Source organism: Arvicola amphibius, chromosome 5, assembly GCF_903992535.2.
Source record: "Arvicola amphibius chromosome 5, mArvAmp1.2, whole genome shotgun sequence".
Classification (NCBI taxonomy): Eukaryota; Metazoa; Chordata; class Mammalia; order Rodentia; family Cricetidae; genus Arvicola; species Arvicola amphibius.
In genome coordinates this window covers 122,634,835-122,652,147 of record NC_052051.1, presented here as the reverse complement: position 1 = coordinate 122,652,147, position 17,313 = coordinate 122,634,835, and the positions used below count along the sequence as shown (strand labels likewise).

At 45.0% G+C, this 17,313-nt stretch overlaps 1 protein-coding gene and 1 non-coding gene across 2 annotated transcripts; both read left to right on the top strand.

Moving 5' to 3' along the window:
- The first annotated feature begins 7,386 nt into the window (after positions 1–7,386).
- LOC119815912 lies at positions 7,387–7,495 on the top strand. Its single transcript, XR_005285590.1, has one exon. It is a non-coding gene; the product is annotated as a U6 spliceosomal RNA (small nuclear RNA).
- Positions 7,496–15,364: 7,869 nt separating this feature from the next.
- LOC119815905 (vesicle-associated membrane protein-associated protein A-like) lies at positions 15,365–15,943 on the top strand. Its single transcript, XM_038332250.1, has one exon. The coding sequence runs from the start codon at positions 15,365–15,367 to the stop codon at positions 15,941–15,943; it is 579 nt and encodes a 192-aa protein (XP_038188178.1).
- The last annotated feature ends 1,370 nt before the right edge of the window (positions 15,944–17,313 follow it).

Genomic DNA, 17,313 nt, shown 5'->3' with positions numbered 1-17,313 from the left:
TGCCGAGTGGCTTTGATGGTGGCAGAACGTGTTTTAGAAATTATGCTTAAGTACCTATGCCAGGACCCACTGCCAATACTGTGTGGGGCTGCAAAAGAAGACAGAATTACTCACAGAACGTGGTAACAGGTTACTCCAGCTGGAAGAGAACAATAGAAGGAAGACTAGAAAGCTACAAGACGAAGTTTTAGTCATAGGCTGCCGACTTTTCACAACGCCGTACCATAAAAATGAGCTTGAGGGCACGACAGGATGTGCGCTAAGGTACCAGGAGATTCTTTAACAGCGGGGAGCAGCAGCAGATGCTTTTGTGCGTTTTATCTGATCTGTATACATCACTGTTGGGAATGGAGAAGTACTCTGATTAAGCTGGAAAATTATTAAAGGAATTGAAGGTAATGCTGAGTCAGCAGAGAAGAATTTGGGCACGGTCCTCTTCTCATAGGCTAACAAGGCCTTACTATGGACGATCTGTTTATTTTTGACTCATTCCTCACTTAAGCATAAGGCATTCTTTCCCCCCATTCCATGTTAGAAAAGCCATGACACAAACCATTATGTAGAACGGTCATCTACTCCAGTTTACATCTCTGGCCAGACCAAAAAAACAAACAAACAAACAAACAAAAAACTAGAAGCAAAAATATTATGTCTAGGGGCTGGAGAGATGGCACAGAGGTTAAGGGCACTGACTGCTCTTCCAGAGGTCTTGAGTTTAATTCCCAGCAACCACATGGTGGCTCACAGCCATCTGTAATGAGATCTGGTGTCCAGCTTCTGGCCTGCAAGCATACAGACAGAACACTGTACACATAATAAATAAATAAATATTTACAAAAAAAATACTACGTCTAAACTCTACCACCAATATAACTTTGTGGCTTTTCAGGAAAAGAAAGAAAAAACTGTGCCTGAATCATTATGAACACTAAAATGCTGCGAAGTTTGGAACGGATAATGAAAAGTGGACTCCAGATTCATTTTCAGACAGTAGAGGTGCCTGATGTTTTGCTTGTTCTTAGACAATATGCTCCACGTTGTAAAAGATGACAGAGTTCTCATGGTCCCTGGGGGAGCAAAGCTAATGCCTGGTCTGTGGGAGCATGTTTGTATTGCAATGATCTTAATTTACCCATAAATAAATTATTCTCCTCCGAGGCCCATATAAATATAGTTTTAATTGCATGCCAACTGTTCGGCCCAAAATTAGACCGCTCTGGTTCTTCTCTGCCAAGGGGGAGGTGTTCTGGGATATTGGAGTTGAGATTTTTTGTGGCTTTGGGAGAGAGAAAAGGCATGACGAGTTTGTAGACTCCTGGCTTCTGGGTCAGACAGAATCCGTGTTCAGATGTTTCTCAACAAGCCCAGCCAGCAGTTAGTTATGCCAGCCTTTTCATCTTCGCTCTCCCTTTGAACCCCCGTGGTCCATTTGCACAAACGAAGCCACGGAGTGAGTCAGAGACTGCCCTCCTGGCTTCTTCCTGCTTTCAGTCTTCCTTAATTAGCAGAAACAGGCCCCGCTTGGAAAAGATGTTTGTGCCCTGATGACGAAGTGCCTTCAAATAGTTGCCCTCTAAAGGAAAAAGTAGGGCGATCTTACAAATTAACTCGAGCACCAGGGTATATAGGCCATGTGTGGAATGAGGTTGACCCCAATAGAAGCGAGGTTGGGAGCCAGTCGGGGATTGGAACACCCTCCCCACCGTCAGCCCTCCTCCCACCATCTCATCCCAACACAGCAACTGACGGCTCCAGGCAGGAGCTTCCTGTTTTCGTACCGAGAAGACAGAGACTAAGGACATGTGCCTCAATGAGTTGCTGTTCTTGCTAAATCAGATGCTCTTTAGAAAGAGGGTAGCGAACACAGTTCCCAGTAAGTAAAGCGCACACTCGCCTCCAGCTCCGCTTTCCCCTGTCCCATTTTCCTTCTGCGGAATGGTGAAAGCTGAGGTACCAGGGTGGGTGAGGCAAGGGGTTAACACTGAACTCAAAATTCAGTGCTTTTTCTTAACACAGTAACGACTAGAAACCACAGCAAATAACCGGGATCCTGGGTATCAAGTGTGGTGATGGACATCAGGCATTCATGTCTGTTAGTGCAATGACTTTCCGGAAGCATTCTTTTTATGCCTTTGCGCTAAAGCACCAAGTGCCTTTTTAATCCTCATTTTATATTTTAAACAATTTAAAAAGTCAGTGTTTTAAAAGGATTCTTCAAGCAGTCTTGAAGGATTTCCACATTTTCTTGAAACACAGGTACTATTCTTCCTTCCTGCTTACTGGTTAGAAATGCGTGTTCTTGGGGCTAGGGTGTTGCCCAGTGGTAGAGCATGCACTTACCACGTTCAAGGCTCTGGGTTCGGTTCCTGTCACCAAAACAAACAAATAAAGCATTTACCTATATAAACCCAGAATACTGACAATTACCTGAAATTCTCAATTTTGCCGTTATAGTTGTATTCAGTTAATAGAATAATAATTTGAATTCTCTTTTAGGAGTGCATGGAGTTTCATTTCGCTTTCTGGTCCCTGTTCACATTTGCTGTGCCTTGGATTGATTTTTTTTTTTTTTGTTTTTTTCCTGGCAGATCTGTTCTTCCATGTTTCTGGGCATGTATAAGAATTTTTTTACAAAATTGACTAAAGTTTCTTCTTAGGTCTTGCCCAGTGTTGCTGTATCAAAAGTGTGTGACACCATTTTGCCACTTTGTCACTTTGAACCTCCTAACTCCATGGTCAGTTATATCTCAGAATCAGAAAATAGTGGAGTGACCCTGAAGCCCGAGAAACAGCAAATTCTTGAGCTGATTCCAGACTTTGATTAAATATCGATGTCCCAGTGATTTATTTAAAACAATCCTATCTGCTTAAAACTGTGCTCCCGGGAGTGGATTGCACACAGTTCTTAGTCCCTGCAGGACTGCAATGGTGGGTTTAGCCATGCAGCACTGCAGGTGAGTTTAGCCATACGATTCTGCAGTGGTGGGTTCAGCTATGCAGTAGTGCAGTGGTGGGTTTAGCAACGTAGGGCTGTGGAGGTGAGTCTAGCCATGCAGTACTGCCGCGGTGGGTTTGCATCTGTGGGTTTATCAACAAAATGTATTTATTTTCCTTTCTGGGTAGAAAACACATGTACTCTTTTGTAACTTCCGGGGGACACCTCCTTGCCTGTTTTCCTCACATTCACACTTGCTCCTTCAGGAGGAACTGCAGCAGAGAAACCTGTCAAAAGCGCCCCTCCGTTCTCGGTGCCCCAACTAGCAGGCCCGGCCACCATTCGGGTCAGTTTGCCTACGTAATCTTAAACTGACTCTTCAAACACACGCATGCGTGGATGCAGATGCAATTCCTTTTCGACACACGCATGCGTGGATGCAGATGCAATGCGTTCTCGACACACGTGGCTCATCGCACTGGTGATCCGCTTGCTTGTCCCACTTCACCGTACAATCCTGGTCATTATTATCAGTCGTCAGTGCCTTAGGTTACGTCTTCTAAAGGTAGTTTTCTTCCTTTGCTTGTTGCATGTGTATGTGAATTTTCACTCAATAGGTTTTCATTATTGTATATTAATTATGCACAAAGAGGGAAATTATTTTCATACATGTAAATAATGTATGTTGATCACATTTACCCCATTTTGACCATCTCTTGTCCTCTTCCCCACTCATTCTGACCCTTTCTTCCCAAGCAGCTCCTTTTTCATTTTCATGTTTTTTGGGGGGATGGGGTGAGGTGTCTAGTTTTATTTGGAGGATCATGGGTGGAGGCTAGCTACAATACTGAAGAAAGTGTCTTCCCCTTGTCAACCACTATCAATGTTTAAAACCACAGAGATATATAAGAGATAGATAGATAGATGATAGATATAATTTTTTAGTGCTTGAATATTTTTTAATAAATAGAAATCAAATAAACTCAGAATCCTTATGCTCACTGAATCATGGACTGAATGCTTGTTGGGATCCGGTGCTAGCCCGGATTCAAAATTATTTCTCTTGACCAGACCCCAACACAAACTATTTCTCTGGACTGGCGTGTAGGTGCGGAAATAAAGACACAACTCACATGGTTTTATTGGGAGGGAGATTCTCAGTGATCCTTTATGAAGTCCTGAGTTTACATTCTGAAGAATTCCTCTTGTTTATTCTCCAAACAGCCTTATATACCAAAACATCAACTAAGTGGGAAATACACCATCATTCTGTTTCCTAGGTAACCAGGTGAATGGCTTTTAGTCACATCCACAATTACCTGTCTGCTCTGTATGCTAGCTGTCACATAGGCTTGAATCAGCATCTCTATCAGACATCCTCCAAATTACAAAGAAAGGAACAAAACAACATCCTGGCATTTTGTTAGGGCAGTGGCAGCCTGTCTGGAAGGCTACGTGACCATCCTCAGATACTGATTATGGCTTTAGAGCCTGGCTGCCACACCAAATAAAAATATGGGCCTACAAATGCTTCTGCTCACCAACACCCAAAACTTCCTAGGTTCAAGTTCCCAATGCCTAATGAGGCTATATTTGGAAATAGGACCAGTGTGGAAGGAATTATTATAAAACGAGGCCATAAGGATGGGGCCCCAAACAAGATCCATTTGGATTAGTATCTTTTACCACAAGATACCAAAGAACTTCTTACTCACTAAACTTACTCACCAAGTAAAGACAAAGCCAGGAAGAAAGCACTCATCAGAAACTGAATCAGCACATTGACAACATCATCATCATCACCATCATCATAACCATCACCACCATCGTCATCGTTATTATTATTATTATTTTGTCTCCAGAATTGTGAGAAAGGGAGTTTCTGTTGAGAAAGGCAATTTCTGTTGTTTAAGCTACCCAGTCTCTGGGATTTTGTTACAGCAACTAACTGGACTAAGACAGGATAAATTCTGTGGTGTTCCAAATTCTTTCTTTGTTGCTTCCCTTCCTGTTTGGGTTTTAGACACAGGCACAAAACAAAAAGGAGGAAGAGGGAAGGAAGAGAAGACGGAAGAGGAAAGAAAGGGGAAACAGATGTTGTCTAGAGATTTGTTTTCTTTTGAGCATGTTTGGCAGAAACGATGTTTCCAAGCCTAGCATGAATAAACACCAAATTAAGGGCCCGACAGTCTTAATAGCTGATGCCTTAAAGGTAGGTAGCCATCTGATGCCCCTAGTTCCCAGCATGCCAATTTTCCTTTGCAGATTCCTTTTTTATTTCTGCTTCATGGACCCAGAAAAGAAAGCAAAAGCCAGGAGGAGTCCTTCCCTGTGGGGAGCAGCCTCTAGGAAGGAAATTGACTTGGACTTGGCCATTGGGTGGTATACCCCAGACATGGCCCCCTGTAAGTGATGCTCCAGTATGTGATAGGCTTGCCAGCAGTGTGGTCCAGACAGAGCCGAATGGGACCTTTGCTGTAAACTGTGTCTATCCTAGATCCAAGCAAGAGGGGTCTTTGGACTTTAATGTGTCTCACATTGATCTGCGACTTCACCTTTGCCCATCCAGAACACATGCTCACCCTTGTAGACAATACTCTGGGTGCCAGGATGCTGGGGTTCCCTGCTTATGTGACCCGATCAAACCACCACCGTTTCCTCTGGGGCCCTCGGGTAGGCTGTGGACATGCGCGGTGAGTAGAAAGGACTTGTGGGGGATTCTCGGCAGTGTTCACGAGGCTCCTTGTAGATTGAAACAGGGTTAGGGCTGGGCCGAGATGAGAAAAAGTCAACAGCTCAATGTTCTCCTTTATCAATATTGTTCCTAGTAAGTGCTTTTCAATATTCTATAACTATTTAGCTTTGCTGCTTCAGTCTCAGTCCCCGTAGGCTGGGTAAAAACTTAAAAAGAAAAACACCTGCACGTTTAGCTCTGCTTTATGATAGGAATCAGAAGCACCCTTAAGGGATTGTTAGTAGTGGCGCATAAGGATTTCTGGAGAAAACAGATCACAGAGATTAAGGTAAGGAGTGACAGACAGGAAAAGTTCAGGTCAAACAAAGAAGGAAAAGCTTGGGCAATAAGAGCCCTATCTTAGTCTGGATCATTAAGACACAGTAAATGCAACATCTTGGCAATGCAGATTGGGTTCGGGTCTTCAGAACCTGGTGTTTGGAGCCTCTCATCCCTGTAGGGAATAGTGGGGACACTGATGTTACTGAAAGGAATGCGGGTCTCAAGCGATGGACCCTGGCTTGTCCCAGGTTTTGCTGTTGGCCTAGTAGTGACCTTTGCAGCGAGAAAAGCGGAAGAGAGCTACCGTGTCAGCGCGTTGGAAACAGGAAGCTGTCAACAGTCCCTGACCTTGACTCACAGTTTACCCACGGGCTCCGAATTAGCTTGTTTATTCTTCATAACTTAATGAGCTACTACTCCATTTTGCAGGTGAAAAAAACTGAAGTGCAAGGTGGTTTATTAACGACTCCCCGAGATGATGTCACTCCCGTGTGAGAGCAGGAATCCTGTTTGTCTCGACTGCAGCCCTCATGGCTTCCTGTATCTCACGCGATGGGAAAGAAAGGCTCTGAGGCAGACCTGTGCCGCTTCGCAGCATAGATGGGCAGTGCCACTCAACTGGCTTCTGGGCTTGTAAGCCAGGAGGAGCAGAGACGGCGCTTATCTGCTGAGCATTTACTCTTTGTGACTTAACCGTTTTCATGATTTCTTTAGATGGCCTTCTATTGCTGTGGAAAAGAAGACTGAGTAAATCGTCAGCAGAGCTCACACAGTTAGGGGCGGAGCCACGGAGCTCACACAGTTAGGGGCGGAGCCACGGAGCTCACACAGTTAGGGGGGGAGCCTCGGAGTTCACACAGGGGCGGAGCCACGGAGCTCATATAGGGACAGAGCCACAGATGGTTTGATGCTTTGTAACTCCGTAGACTCTTTAACAGTTCATTATCACATTTACTTATTTATCTATTATTTATTTATCTATGTGTGTGTGTGTGTTGTCATACATGTGTGAACAGACCACTTATGGAATCCAGAAGACAGTCTGTGGATGTCGGTTCTCTCCTTCTGCCATATATGGGTTCCAGGGACTGGACCCAGATTATGAGGCCTGGCAACAAGCCTCCTTACCACTGAGCCCTCTCACTGGCCCCATAGATTTTTCTCTTAAGAACACTACTAGGTTAGTTATTTTTTTCTCACTGTGGTGACAAAATACTTTGAAGAGCAACTGAAGGGATGATGGACTTACTTTGGCCAATTGAAGGGACAGCCCATCACCAAGGGGAAGGCATGACACCGGGAGTGCCGAGTGAGTGATCTCATTGCATCTGAAGGGGCAAGGCATGACACCGGGAGTGCCGAGTGAGCGATCGCATTGCATCTGCAGTCAGGGAGCAGAGAGCAGTGTATTCTGTGCTCCTTACTTTCTCTCTCCTTCTGCTCCATCTGAGACTGAAGCATATACTAATTGGAATCGTACAGAGAAGATGAGCATGGTCCTCTGCAAGGATGACACACAAATTCATGAAGCGGTCTATCGTTTTGAGAGTGGTGGATCACTTCCCTCCCCTGTTTCTCACCAGTGGTGACAGTTGTAGGTTATCTGAATGTGGCTTCCTTGGGGAAACAACCCAAGTTGGGAAACAGTGACATGCTAAGGTTGCAGATAGAAAAGAGGATACTTGATTTTATCTTTGGTTGTGGTTATAAATTATTATTATTTATTATTATTATTGCTGGTTTGTTTGTTTGTTGTTTGAGATGGTTCTCACTCTGTAGCTCTGGCTGGCCTGGAACTTTCTCTGTAGACCAGGTCAGCCTCAGCTTGCCTTGAACTCGCAAGTGCTGGAATTAAGGACGTGTCCCACAGTGCCCAAACTGGTGACATTTCTGAAACAGCACTCTGAAGGCCCTTGTCTTAGGGATGCTCATCACAAGAAAAACAGAATCGTCTCCTTCCTGTGTTGGTCCTTTCTGCTGGTCCTACGTGCCACACAGACCGCTGCAGCATAGCTAGTTCAGTCAGTACCATCAGTATGCCATCTTATCATTAACACTTGGTGAATGTTCACTTCTGCCAGACATTGTGGAGCTTGTTTGTGCGTTATCTAATTCAATCCTCATTATAGCCTGTAAGATAAGAGCTTTTTCTTTCATCATTTCTGTTTTTACATTACTGCTCAGTGGAGTTAATCTTTCGAAGGACTCACAATGGTAAGTCTCCAAGCAACATCTGAAGTCCCAGACACTTAATTTTGGTTGTTTTTTTTAAATCATTAATTCTTGCAATCCAACAGATGCTTTGTTATTGTTGTTTTGCTGATGAGGAGCTTGCAGTTTAAAGAGATTAAGTTCTGTCCTGCAATGGTCAATGGAGGGCACAGACTGGGGCCTTCCTGGTTGCAGGCCTGTGCGTCTAGGCTCTTCCCCACTGATGTGCCTATTCACCCTCAGCCTTTACTTTAGCTCTTCCTCCCCCCCTTCCCTGTGTTGTCCCTCCCCCAAGGCTTTGTTCTCTTCTCGGTGACCCCTGATACTCATCTCTACTCACAAGGTTCAGAACTCTGCACTGTATCACCTAGAAATAGGGAATTGTGCCGGACAGTTTGATGTCAACTTGACACAAGCTAGAATCATCAGAGAGGAGGGAGCCTCAATTGAGAAAGTATTTCTGTAAGATCGGGTTGGACCCCAGCCTGTAGGGCATTTTCTTAATTAGGGATTGATGGGAGAGGGGCCCATCCATTGAGGATGGAGTCACCCCAGGCTGGTGGTCCTAGGTTTCATAAGAGAGCAGGCTGAGCAAGCCAGTAAGTGGCACCCCTCCATGGTCTCTGCATCAGCTCCTGCCTCCAGGTTCCTGCCCTGTTTGAGTTCCTGTCCTAACTTCCTTCAGTGATGGACAGTGATATGTGTAAGCCAAATAAACCCTTTCCTCCCCAAGTTGTTCTGTTCATGGTGTTCCATCCCTGCAATAGTAACCCTAACTAAGACAGGTATCCTGCCTTGGCCCTGCCTTTTGGCAATCCTAAACCTCTGTTGAAAAGATGCAGACCGTGGCTGCCACAAAACAGGGAGACTCTCTCACACACAGCGCCTTTCCAGCTTGTTTCAGTCTACCGTGCTAGGGCGCTGACCGGAATACTTTCCTGCACAGAGCTCATGGGCTCGAACTCTCTTCCTGTGTAAATCAGATGGGGTAGGGGAGGGAAGAGGAGACTGGGGAAACCTCTGCCACCTTTAAGCCAAGGCAGAATTGAATATTGACAACGTTTTGTCAGATCTTTAAATTTTGTTTTATGTGTCTGAGTGCTTTCTTTGCCTGTGCACAACACAAATACCTGATGCCTACGGGATTCAGAAGAGGTTGTCGGATTCTCTGCAGTTGAAGTGGCATATAGCCACAAGTCACCGTATGTGTCCTGGGAGGTGAATTTAAGCCGTCTAGAACAGGGTTCCTAACTGCTGAGCCATCTCTCCAGCCCCAGAATACTGAAAATGTCAACACAAACACACTGTCTACAAGTCAGAGCAGTTTGGGGGAAAGACAGACAGAAAGACGTGTTGCTAACTTCAGTGATAAGATTGGGTCTAGAGAAGCGGCTCTCAATCTCCCTAATGCTGGGACCCTTTAGTACAGCTCCCCATGTTGTGGTGACCCCCCCACCAGAAATTTATTTTGTTGCTACTTCATAATTGTAATCACAATGTAAATATCTGTGTTTTCTGATGGTCTTAGGCGATCCCTGTGAAAGGGTCATTTGACCTCCTCAAACGGATCTCGACCCACAGTTTGAGAACCACTGATCTAGAATTTAAAATTCTGTGATGTTTGCTTGGTATGTTTCCTCCTCTCCTATAGGCTGATCTCACTCAGAAACCTTGGCCCTTCCTCTTCCACCATGGTTCCCAGCTCCTTTCTGCACGCAGATCTGAGTTGCTGTCCTCTTTTCTAGGTTTCAGTCTAAATCCTGCACACTCCTCGGGAAGCAGGAAACCTTTTGAAACCCCCCTGCTCAGATAAGGCCCCTTTCCCTAAAGCTAGCTGAGGCTCTTTCCCCTAAAGTTAGCTCACCGTTTAGGTGGTATGTTGGCTCCACTCCAAGAGGCATTATTCTGAAAGTAGGTTCCACCCTTCCCCCAACCCCTTTGGGCTTCTGGGCTTCTGGCCTCCTGACAGGACTGGTCTCTGTGGGCACAGCTCTCGAGATGTCCCTGCTTGTATTTTACTTAGTCATTGTTACACAAGAGGGCGGCACACCCATGGTGGAGAACAGTTCTTGTTTTGTCTGACCTCCATCCTTCCTTCTTTCCCTGGAGACATCACCTCAGATCTTCCTTTGAGTGGCTGGAGAAGGACTTCTGACTAAATCTGGCCAATCATGTATTTCATCTCTTAAGTCATGTGACTTGTTGAAAGAGAACTAAGTCTGAGTATACCATAAGCAAGTCCCAACATGAATCACCACAGGACTGATGGCGCTACAAAAGAAGAAAGGAAGTCACCCAAATGGGAAAGAAAGAAAGTAAAGTTTCTGCTGTTTGCAGAAGACATTATTGTATCTCTAGAAAAATGTAAATACAACCACCAAAATACAAACCTTCACAAACTAGTAATACTGGGAGATACATTACCAACACACAAGAGTCAGTGTGCTTTTATGAACTAAAACTGAACTCTCCAAAAAAGGAACAAACAAACAAAAAGTGTTAATTTAGTACCATTGGAAAAAAGAAACAAAAAAAAAAACCCAAAACAGTAACAACAAAACCCTTACGAGTGGATTCAACCAAGGAGGTAAACAATCTATAAATGCGCACCAAAAAACTGTGAGAAAATTAAAGAAACGCAGGAGACAAATGGATAGTACAGCCCATTCATGGATTGAGACAGTTAATATTAAAAATACCTACACAACAAATCAATCTAGATAATCAATCTAGAATAATTAGTGCAATCCCTACAACAACTCAATATTTTCTAGGAATTTAGGAATTAATCCTAAAATTCATATAAACCCCAAAAGACCCTGTATATCTAAGAAAAACATGAGCAAAAAGAAGAAAGTAAGGTACCTCGCTGCCTAATTTAAAGTTCCACTCTGAAGCTATAACAATCATAGCAGCATTGTACAGCGCAACATTACACATAAAGACCAATGGGGCAAAATAGAGAACTGGTTAATAAACTGTGAATCAGCTGATCTTTAACAAAAGTGTCAAAGGTGTCAGGGACACACAGTGAAGAAAGGATGGTCTCCGGGGGCTGGAGAGATGGCTTAGCAGTTAAGAACATGCACTGTCCTTGCAGAGGACATGTATTCAGTTCCCAGCAGTCACACTGGGTGCTCCACGGTAGCCTGTGACTTTACCTCTCGAGTTATCGGACGCCCCTGGCCTCCTCTGAAGACACTGCATCCATGTGCACATAACCCCACACAGACAAACACGTAGGTCTTACAGATGTATTGAGAACGGAGAGCACATGCGTGAAAGTGGAAGTGGACATTCATCTCATGTGCGGAAGTCAACTTGAGCGGGTTAACCGTGTCTCTAAAATGTGAGGCGGAAATTGCGAACTTATTAAAAGACAAGGGTAAGTCTTCTTGGCATTGATTGGCCTGGACAGTGCTTTATTGGCATGACTTAAAAGCAAGGGCAGAAAAAGTAGAAATAGACAAATGGGACTACATTTAACTTAAAATGTAAAGTCATTGCAAGCTAGGTGTGGTAGGGGACACCTGTAAAGATCATGAGTTCAAGGCTAGCCTAGGTTACAAAACAAGAATCCTTCTCAAGAAAATTTAAAAATAATCACAAAATCTTAAGTGTGTGATATGGTGAGTTGATGAATTAGTCTGGCTTAATAACTTACAATACATACATATATCAAAACATACCATGCCATAATGCATACATTTTTTATTTGTCAATTATACTATAATAAAGCTGCAGGGGGCAAAAGGCTCTCCTTTTCTGGAGAGAGAATGTTTCCATGTTTTCTTTAATTTTCTTAGGGAGACAGGAACCAGTGTTCTGAGAACAGCTCCAATATAAGGGAAATTCAGTGAGTATTTAGCAAGAGAGAAATGAATTAATCCAACACATCATTTCCTGTAGACGATACATTTCTCTTTGTTTTTTGGCTTGTAGTGGGAGTTTGACCAAGTAGAAACCAAAGCCTTAGCAAGCGAAGTTTCCCAGTCACTGTGTTATTAAACGAGCTCATGCCTATTAGGAAGAGAATGCTTGCGACCCATAACAATCGATGTTTCAACTCCTTACTCCTCCTTTGGTATCGGAGAGTGGAGTCCTGCCTGTGACCTCAGCAGCCTAGACTTCGCTTGGGATCCATCCGTTTTTGGTCCCTTCTGAGTGGACTAAGGGGACTCAGAACTTGTGACGATGCTGAAGGCTGTTGTAAGGGCATGCATTTTCAGATTATAGAAGTCTATGATAAATATCTAATTTTGTGGCTGTGCCATGGCTTTTGAATGGACATATGTACACTAGAGGCATGGGGAACCCCAGTATTTGGGAGAGGTGAGAGACAGGCAAGGATGATCACATTAACAGAATTAAGCAACTGACAACCAGAAGATGTAGCAACTTCAAAAAGTGGAAACGGTATTTCTGGTCACGTCTCCTCCTCTTCTCTCCCACCTTCCTTTTTGTTATTTCGGGTTTTGTTCTTGTTTTGAGAATCTCTAGTAGCCTAGGCTGGCCTCAGAGTAGCTCTGTAGCTGAGGATGACCTTGAACTCCCTACTTCTCCTGCCTCCAGCTCCCAAATGCTGGGCTTTACGGGCCTGGGGTTCCATGCCTGGCTGCACTGCTGTCTGGGTTGTGTCCCCTTCCCTTTGCTCCAGACTGAGCAGTCAGTTTGTATAGCACTCACTCTTGGCTGAACCCCATGCCTTGCTCCTGGTTTGGCAGGAACTGACAGACAGTGTTGCCTGGAAGCCTCCTGCCTCACTGCTTACTCTGGGAGAAGGAAGTTCTGTGGCTCTAGGTTAGCCTTGACCTAGTGACCCAGAATACAGATCTGTATTTCCCATCTTTGCTTGGCACAAATCCCCAGACCTTGCCACGAGAGAAAGGGATGAACAAAGGTGGAATGAGGCTGGGGATGGCTGGGGGTGGGGGTTGGGAGTGAGGGATGGTAGTGCCGGCGTGTGACACAGCAGGGGAAGTTCAGGAGAGGCATGTTTTTTATTTGCCATAACTGAAGGTACACAGGACAAAAATGAGTCTATTGCCAGCCGACTCTGGCTCTGGTAAGGCTTCATGTCACCCTTTAGCGGCATCCAAACCCTGCCTTCTCCCCTCCATGCTGCTGCACACGCTTAACCGTTTCTTGTGACTTTCTTAAACCACAGCTGGGATTTTGTGTGAAATTGTGGTGTCTTCAACGGTTTGATAGACGCGGCTACACTGTTTACTTTGTGAATGGCGGAACCTGAGCAATGGTCATGTGCTAATGAGAATAATTCCACCTTCCGGACCCAGTCAGGTCACACAGACACGCCTTTGTTTTTACATTAAGACCTTTCACCTGAGTGGGGTGTGTGTGTGTGTGTGTGTGTGTGTGTGTGTGTGTGTGTGGCACACTGGTGTAAACACGTGTAAAGCCCTGCCTGGCTTTGGTTCCTAGCACAACAAATGAGCAGAAACTCCTTGTAGTAGGATGGTGGGATGGTGCCCCTCTGTTCCTTTCATGAATATTTGCTCAGTGCCAGCAGCTGCTCAGACTGGGTATCTCTCATCTGTAGACAAGAGGCGGCCTTATCTAGGACAGCACGTGAGTAGTAAGAAACTGGAGCATGTGAGGCGCTGACTCTTCTCGCTGGGTGTTCCTTCACTTAACCCACATAGCCCTGACAGCTGCATTTCCAGGTGAAGGCATCAAGGGTGAAAGGGTCCAGCTGAAAAAGGCTGCGCTGGTAACACTCGGCCAAGGGGCCATTCTGTCTCCCGCTTCTTCCATCCCATCCCTAGGGGGCAGAGGGAAGGGAGGCAGAAGTTCTCAGTTCATTGTCTTTCGGGTCTGACCACTGATACATTCCTTTAGTGTAAATGCCACCTCTTGAGAGGGAAGTCTTTTAAGTGGAAGATGTATATAAAGTTCCAAGAAAATTGATGATGCCCGTAGGTTTCTCTTTAGACGGAATCCTTTCTGTTGCTGGGATAAATACCGTGACCAGAAGCCACTAGGGGAGGAGGGGTTTGTATTAGCTTACACTTCCAGGTCTCCTGTCCATTACTGAGAAAAGTCCTGGCAGGAACTTCAGCAGGTGTCTTAAGAGGAATAACCCCCTCTCCCCCGCAGCCCCCTGCTTCGCTAGATTTCTTATACAGCCCAGGCTCACAGGCCTAGGGATTGGTCTCCTCACATCATCCATCATTGGTGACAATCTCTCACAGATGTGAACATAGGCCCTTCAGTTTACACTCTTCCCAGGTGACTAAGTTATGTCAAGTTGGTGACAAACACTAACCAATACAGGAGACTAGGGTGGAGGTGCCCCTGCAGTGAAATTTACTTATTGCCACTAAATCATGCATCTAAAAATGTCAACGAGAGGGGTGCGTTCACTCATGGAGACGGTGGGACAGAACTAATGGGAGATCACCAACTCCAGTTGGAATGGGACTGATGGATCATGCGACCAAACCCGTCTCTCTGAATGTGGCCAACAGCGGGGGCTGACTGAGAAGCAAAGGACAATGGCTCTGGGCTCTGATTCTTCTGCATGGACGGGCTCTGTGGGAGCCTTCTCAGCTTGGTCGATCACCTTCCTGGACCTGGGGGGAGTTGGGAGGACCTTGGTCTTAGCATAGAGTGGGGAACCCTGATGGCTCCTTGGCCTTGAGAGGGAGGGATGGGAGGTATGCGTGGAGGGGAGGGGAGGGAAGGGGGAAAAGGAGGGGAGGGAAGGGGGAGGAGGAGGGGAGGGAGGGGGGAGGAGGAGGGAAGGAGATGGAAATTTTTAAATATAAAAAATAAAAAAAACTTGAAAAAAAAAAGAATTGTTAATTTTTTAATGCAGTGTGTACTTTTCAACATTTTTCTAATGTTCAGGAAAATATTTTTAAAAGGACATTATCAACACTGTGTGTAGAGTCGGGGAGGGTTAGTAGAATTCAGATGTGCTTCTCATACCCCATGTTTAATACACATGGATCCCCTCCTTCCACTAAGAAATGTCATCTCAGTTCTTTGACAATTGAAGCTCAATAACCCATGTTTCTCTCCGAGGCATGATTTTACAAATCTCATATTATCACAATCCCCCCACCTCACAGCCGTGTAAAATCCAGGGACGGGAGAATGCCCAGGATGAGAACGCGCGTGGTCACGGCGGTTGTGACGCGGAGACCTGGGATCGCGAACTGCCGCCAGCTCCATTCCCCATGGCGTCCACCTCCCGTGCCACCGCAAAACCCTTGCAGGTCCTGGTGCTCGACCCGCCCAAGGTCCTCAGGTTCAAAGGTCCCTTCACCACCATCGTCACCACGTATCTTAAACTACACAACCCGTCATCGAGGAAAGTATGCTTCAAGATGAAGAGCACCAACCCTCGCTGCTACTGTGTGCGTCCCAACAGCGGCGTCGTCGAGCCGGGCTCCACAGTGACTGTCGCCACCATGCTGCAGCCCTTCCGCTATGACCCCAGCCGGGAAGTTAAGCACAAGTTCATGGTGCAGACAAGGTTTGCTCCCCCAGACACTTCGGATCTGGAGGCCATGTGGAAGAAGGCAAACCCTGGTGAAATCATGAATTCGAAACTGAGGTGTGTGTTTGAAATGCCAAAAGAGACTGGAAAAGGGGACGAAAGCTTGAGACTCAGAAAGCCAGCGCAGCCCAACAATCCCAAGCTTGCCTCCTCCACGTCCTTGAAGAAGAAGAGTCGCACCACGCCTCTTCCTCTTGTTCTGCTTGTGATCGGAGCAGTTTTCATTGGCTTCTTTCTGGGGAAATTTACCATGTAGAGTGAGGCACACCGGTATCCCCCCACCCCAATTTAGATCAGAAACAACAACAACAACAAAACATCTTTTTACCTACCATCACATGGGAAGTATGATTCGTGGTGACCAACTTTGTGTGTGTGTATAGTGTCACAAAGGCTTCACCTCTAATGATCTCTTGTGGTTGGAGGATGCAATAAAAAAACCCACAACAAACAAAAAAACTGTTGGGCTGCTGGACACATTGTATATTATCAAATCATCACAAGTCAGTCATCCATTCCTTGCGCGGTGAAATGCACCAAGAATTGTTCTTTTGCTTTTAATAAGAGTTCAAGAATGGTTCAGTCTTGTAGAGGTTTATTTTGCGAGTTCCTTTGGTTTCTAACCTGCTGTGTTACCTCTTGATATACGGTTTATTGGGATTTGCCAACCCGCTCTTTCTGGAAGTACCGAGAGGTGTTCAGTGGGGGGAAATGGTATCTCATATTACACATGCTAATATGGAAAAAATACTATCCTTTCTGAGGTATTGTTGGCTGAGTTTTTCACCTTTACAAATCTGCCCCGTGGTATTTAACATTTTTTATTGTTTTTATTGAGCTATACATTTTTCCCACTCTCCTTGTTTCCTCCCTTCTTCCCTTCTACCCTCTCCCTGCCTCTCCCCATGCTCCCAGTTTACTCAGGAGATGTTGTCTCTTTCTTCTTCCTAAATGGATCCATTTATGTTTCTCTTAGGGTCCTCTTTGTTGTTTAGGTTCTCTGGGGTTGTGGACTGTAGTCTGGTTATCCTTTGCTTTATGTCTAATATTCATGTATGAGTATATACTATATTTGTCTTTCTGGGTCTGGGCTACCTCACTCAGAATGGTTTTTTTCTAGTTCTGTCCATTTGCTTGTGAATTTCAAGCTGTCATTATTTTTTTCTGCTGTGTAGTACACTATTGTGTAAATGTGTCACATTTTCCCTATCCATTCTTTGGTTGAGGGGCATCTAGGTTCTTTCCAGGTTCTGGCTATTATAAATAATGCTGCTATGAACATAGTTGAGCACATGTCCTTGTGGTATGATTGGGCATCCTTTGGGTATATGCCCAAAAGTGGTATTGCTGGATACTGAGGTTGATTGAGTCCTAATTTTCTGAGAAATCACCATGCTCATTTCCAAAGCAACTGTACTTCCACCAGCAATGGAGGAGTGCTCCCCTTACTTCACATCCTCTCCAGCATAGCCTGTCATCAATGTTTTTGATCTTGGCCATTTTGACAGGTGTGAGATGGTATTTCAGAGTTGTTTTGATTTGAATTTCTCTGATTGCTAAGGAAGTTGAATATTTCCTTAAGTGTCATTTGGCTATTTGAGATTCTTCTATTGAGAATTCTCTGTT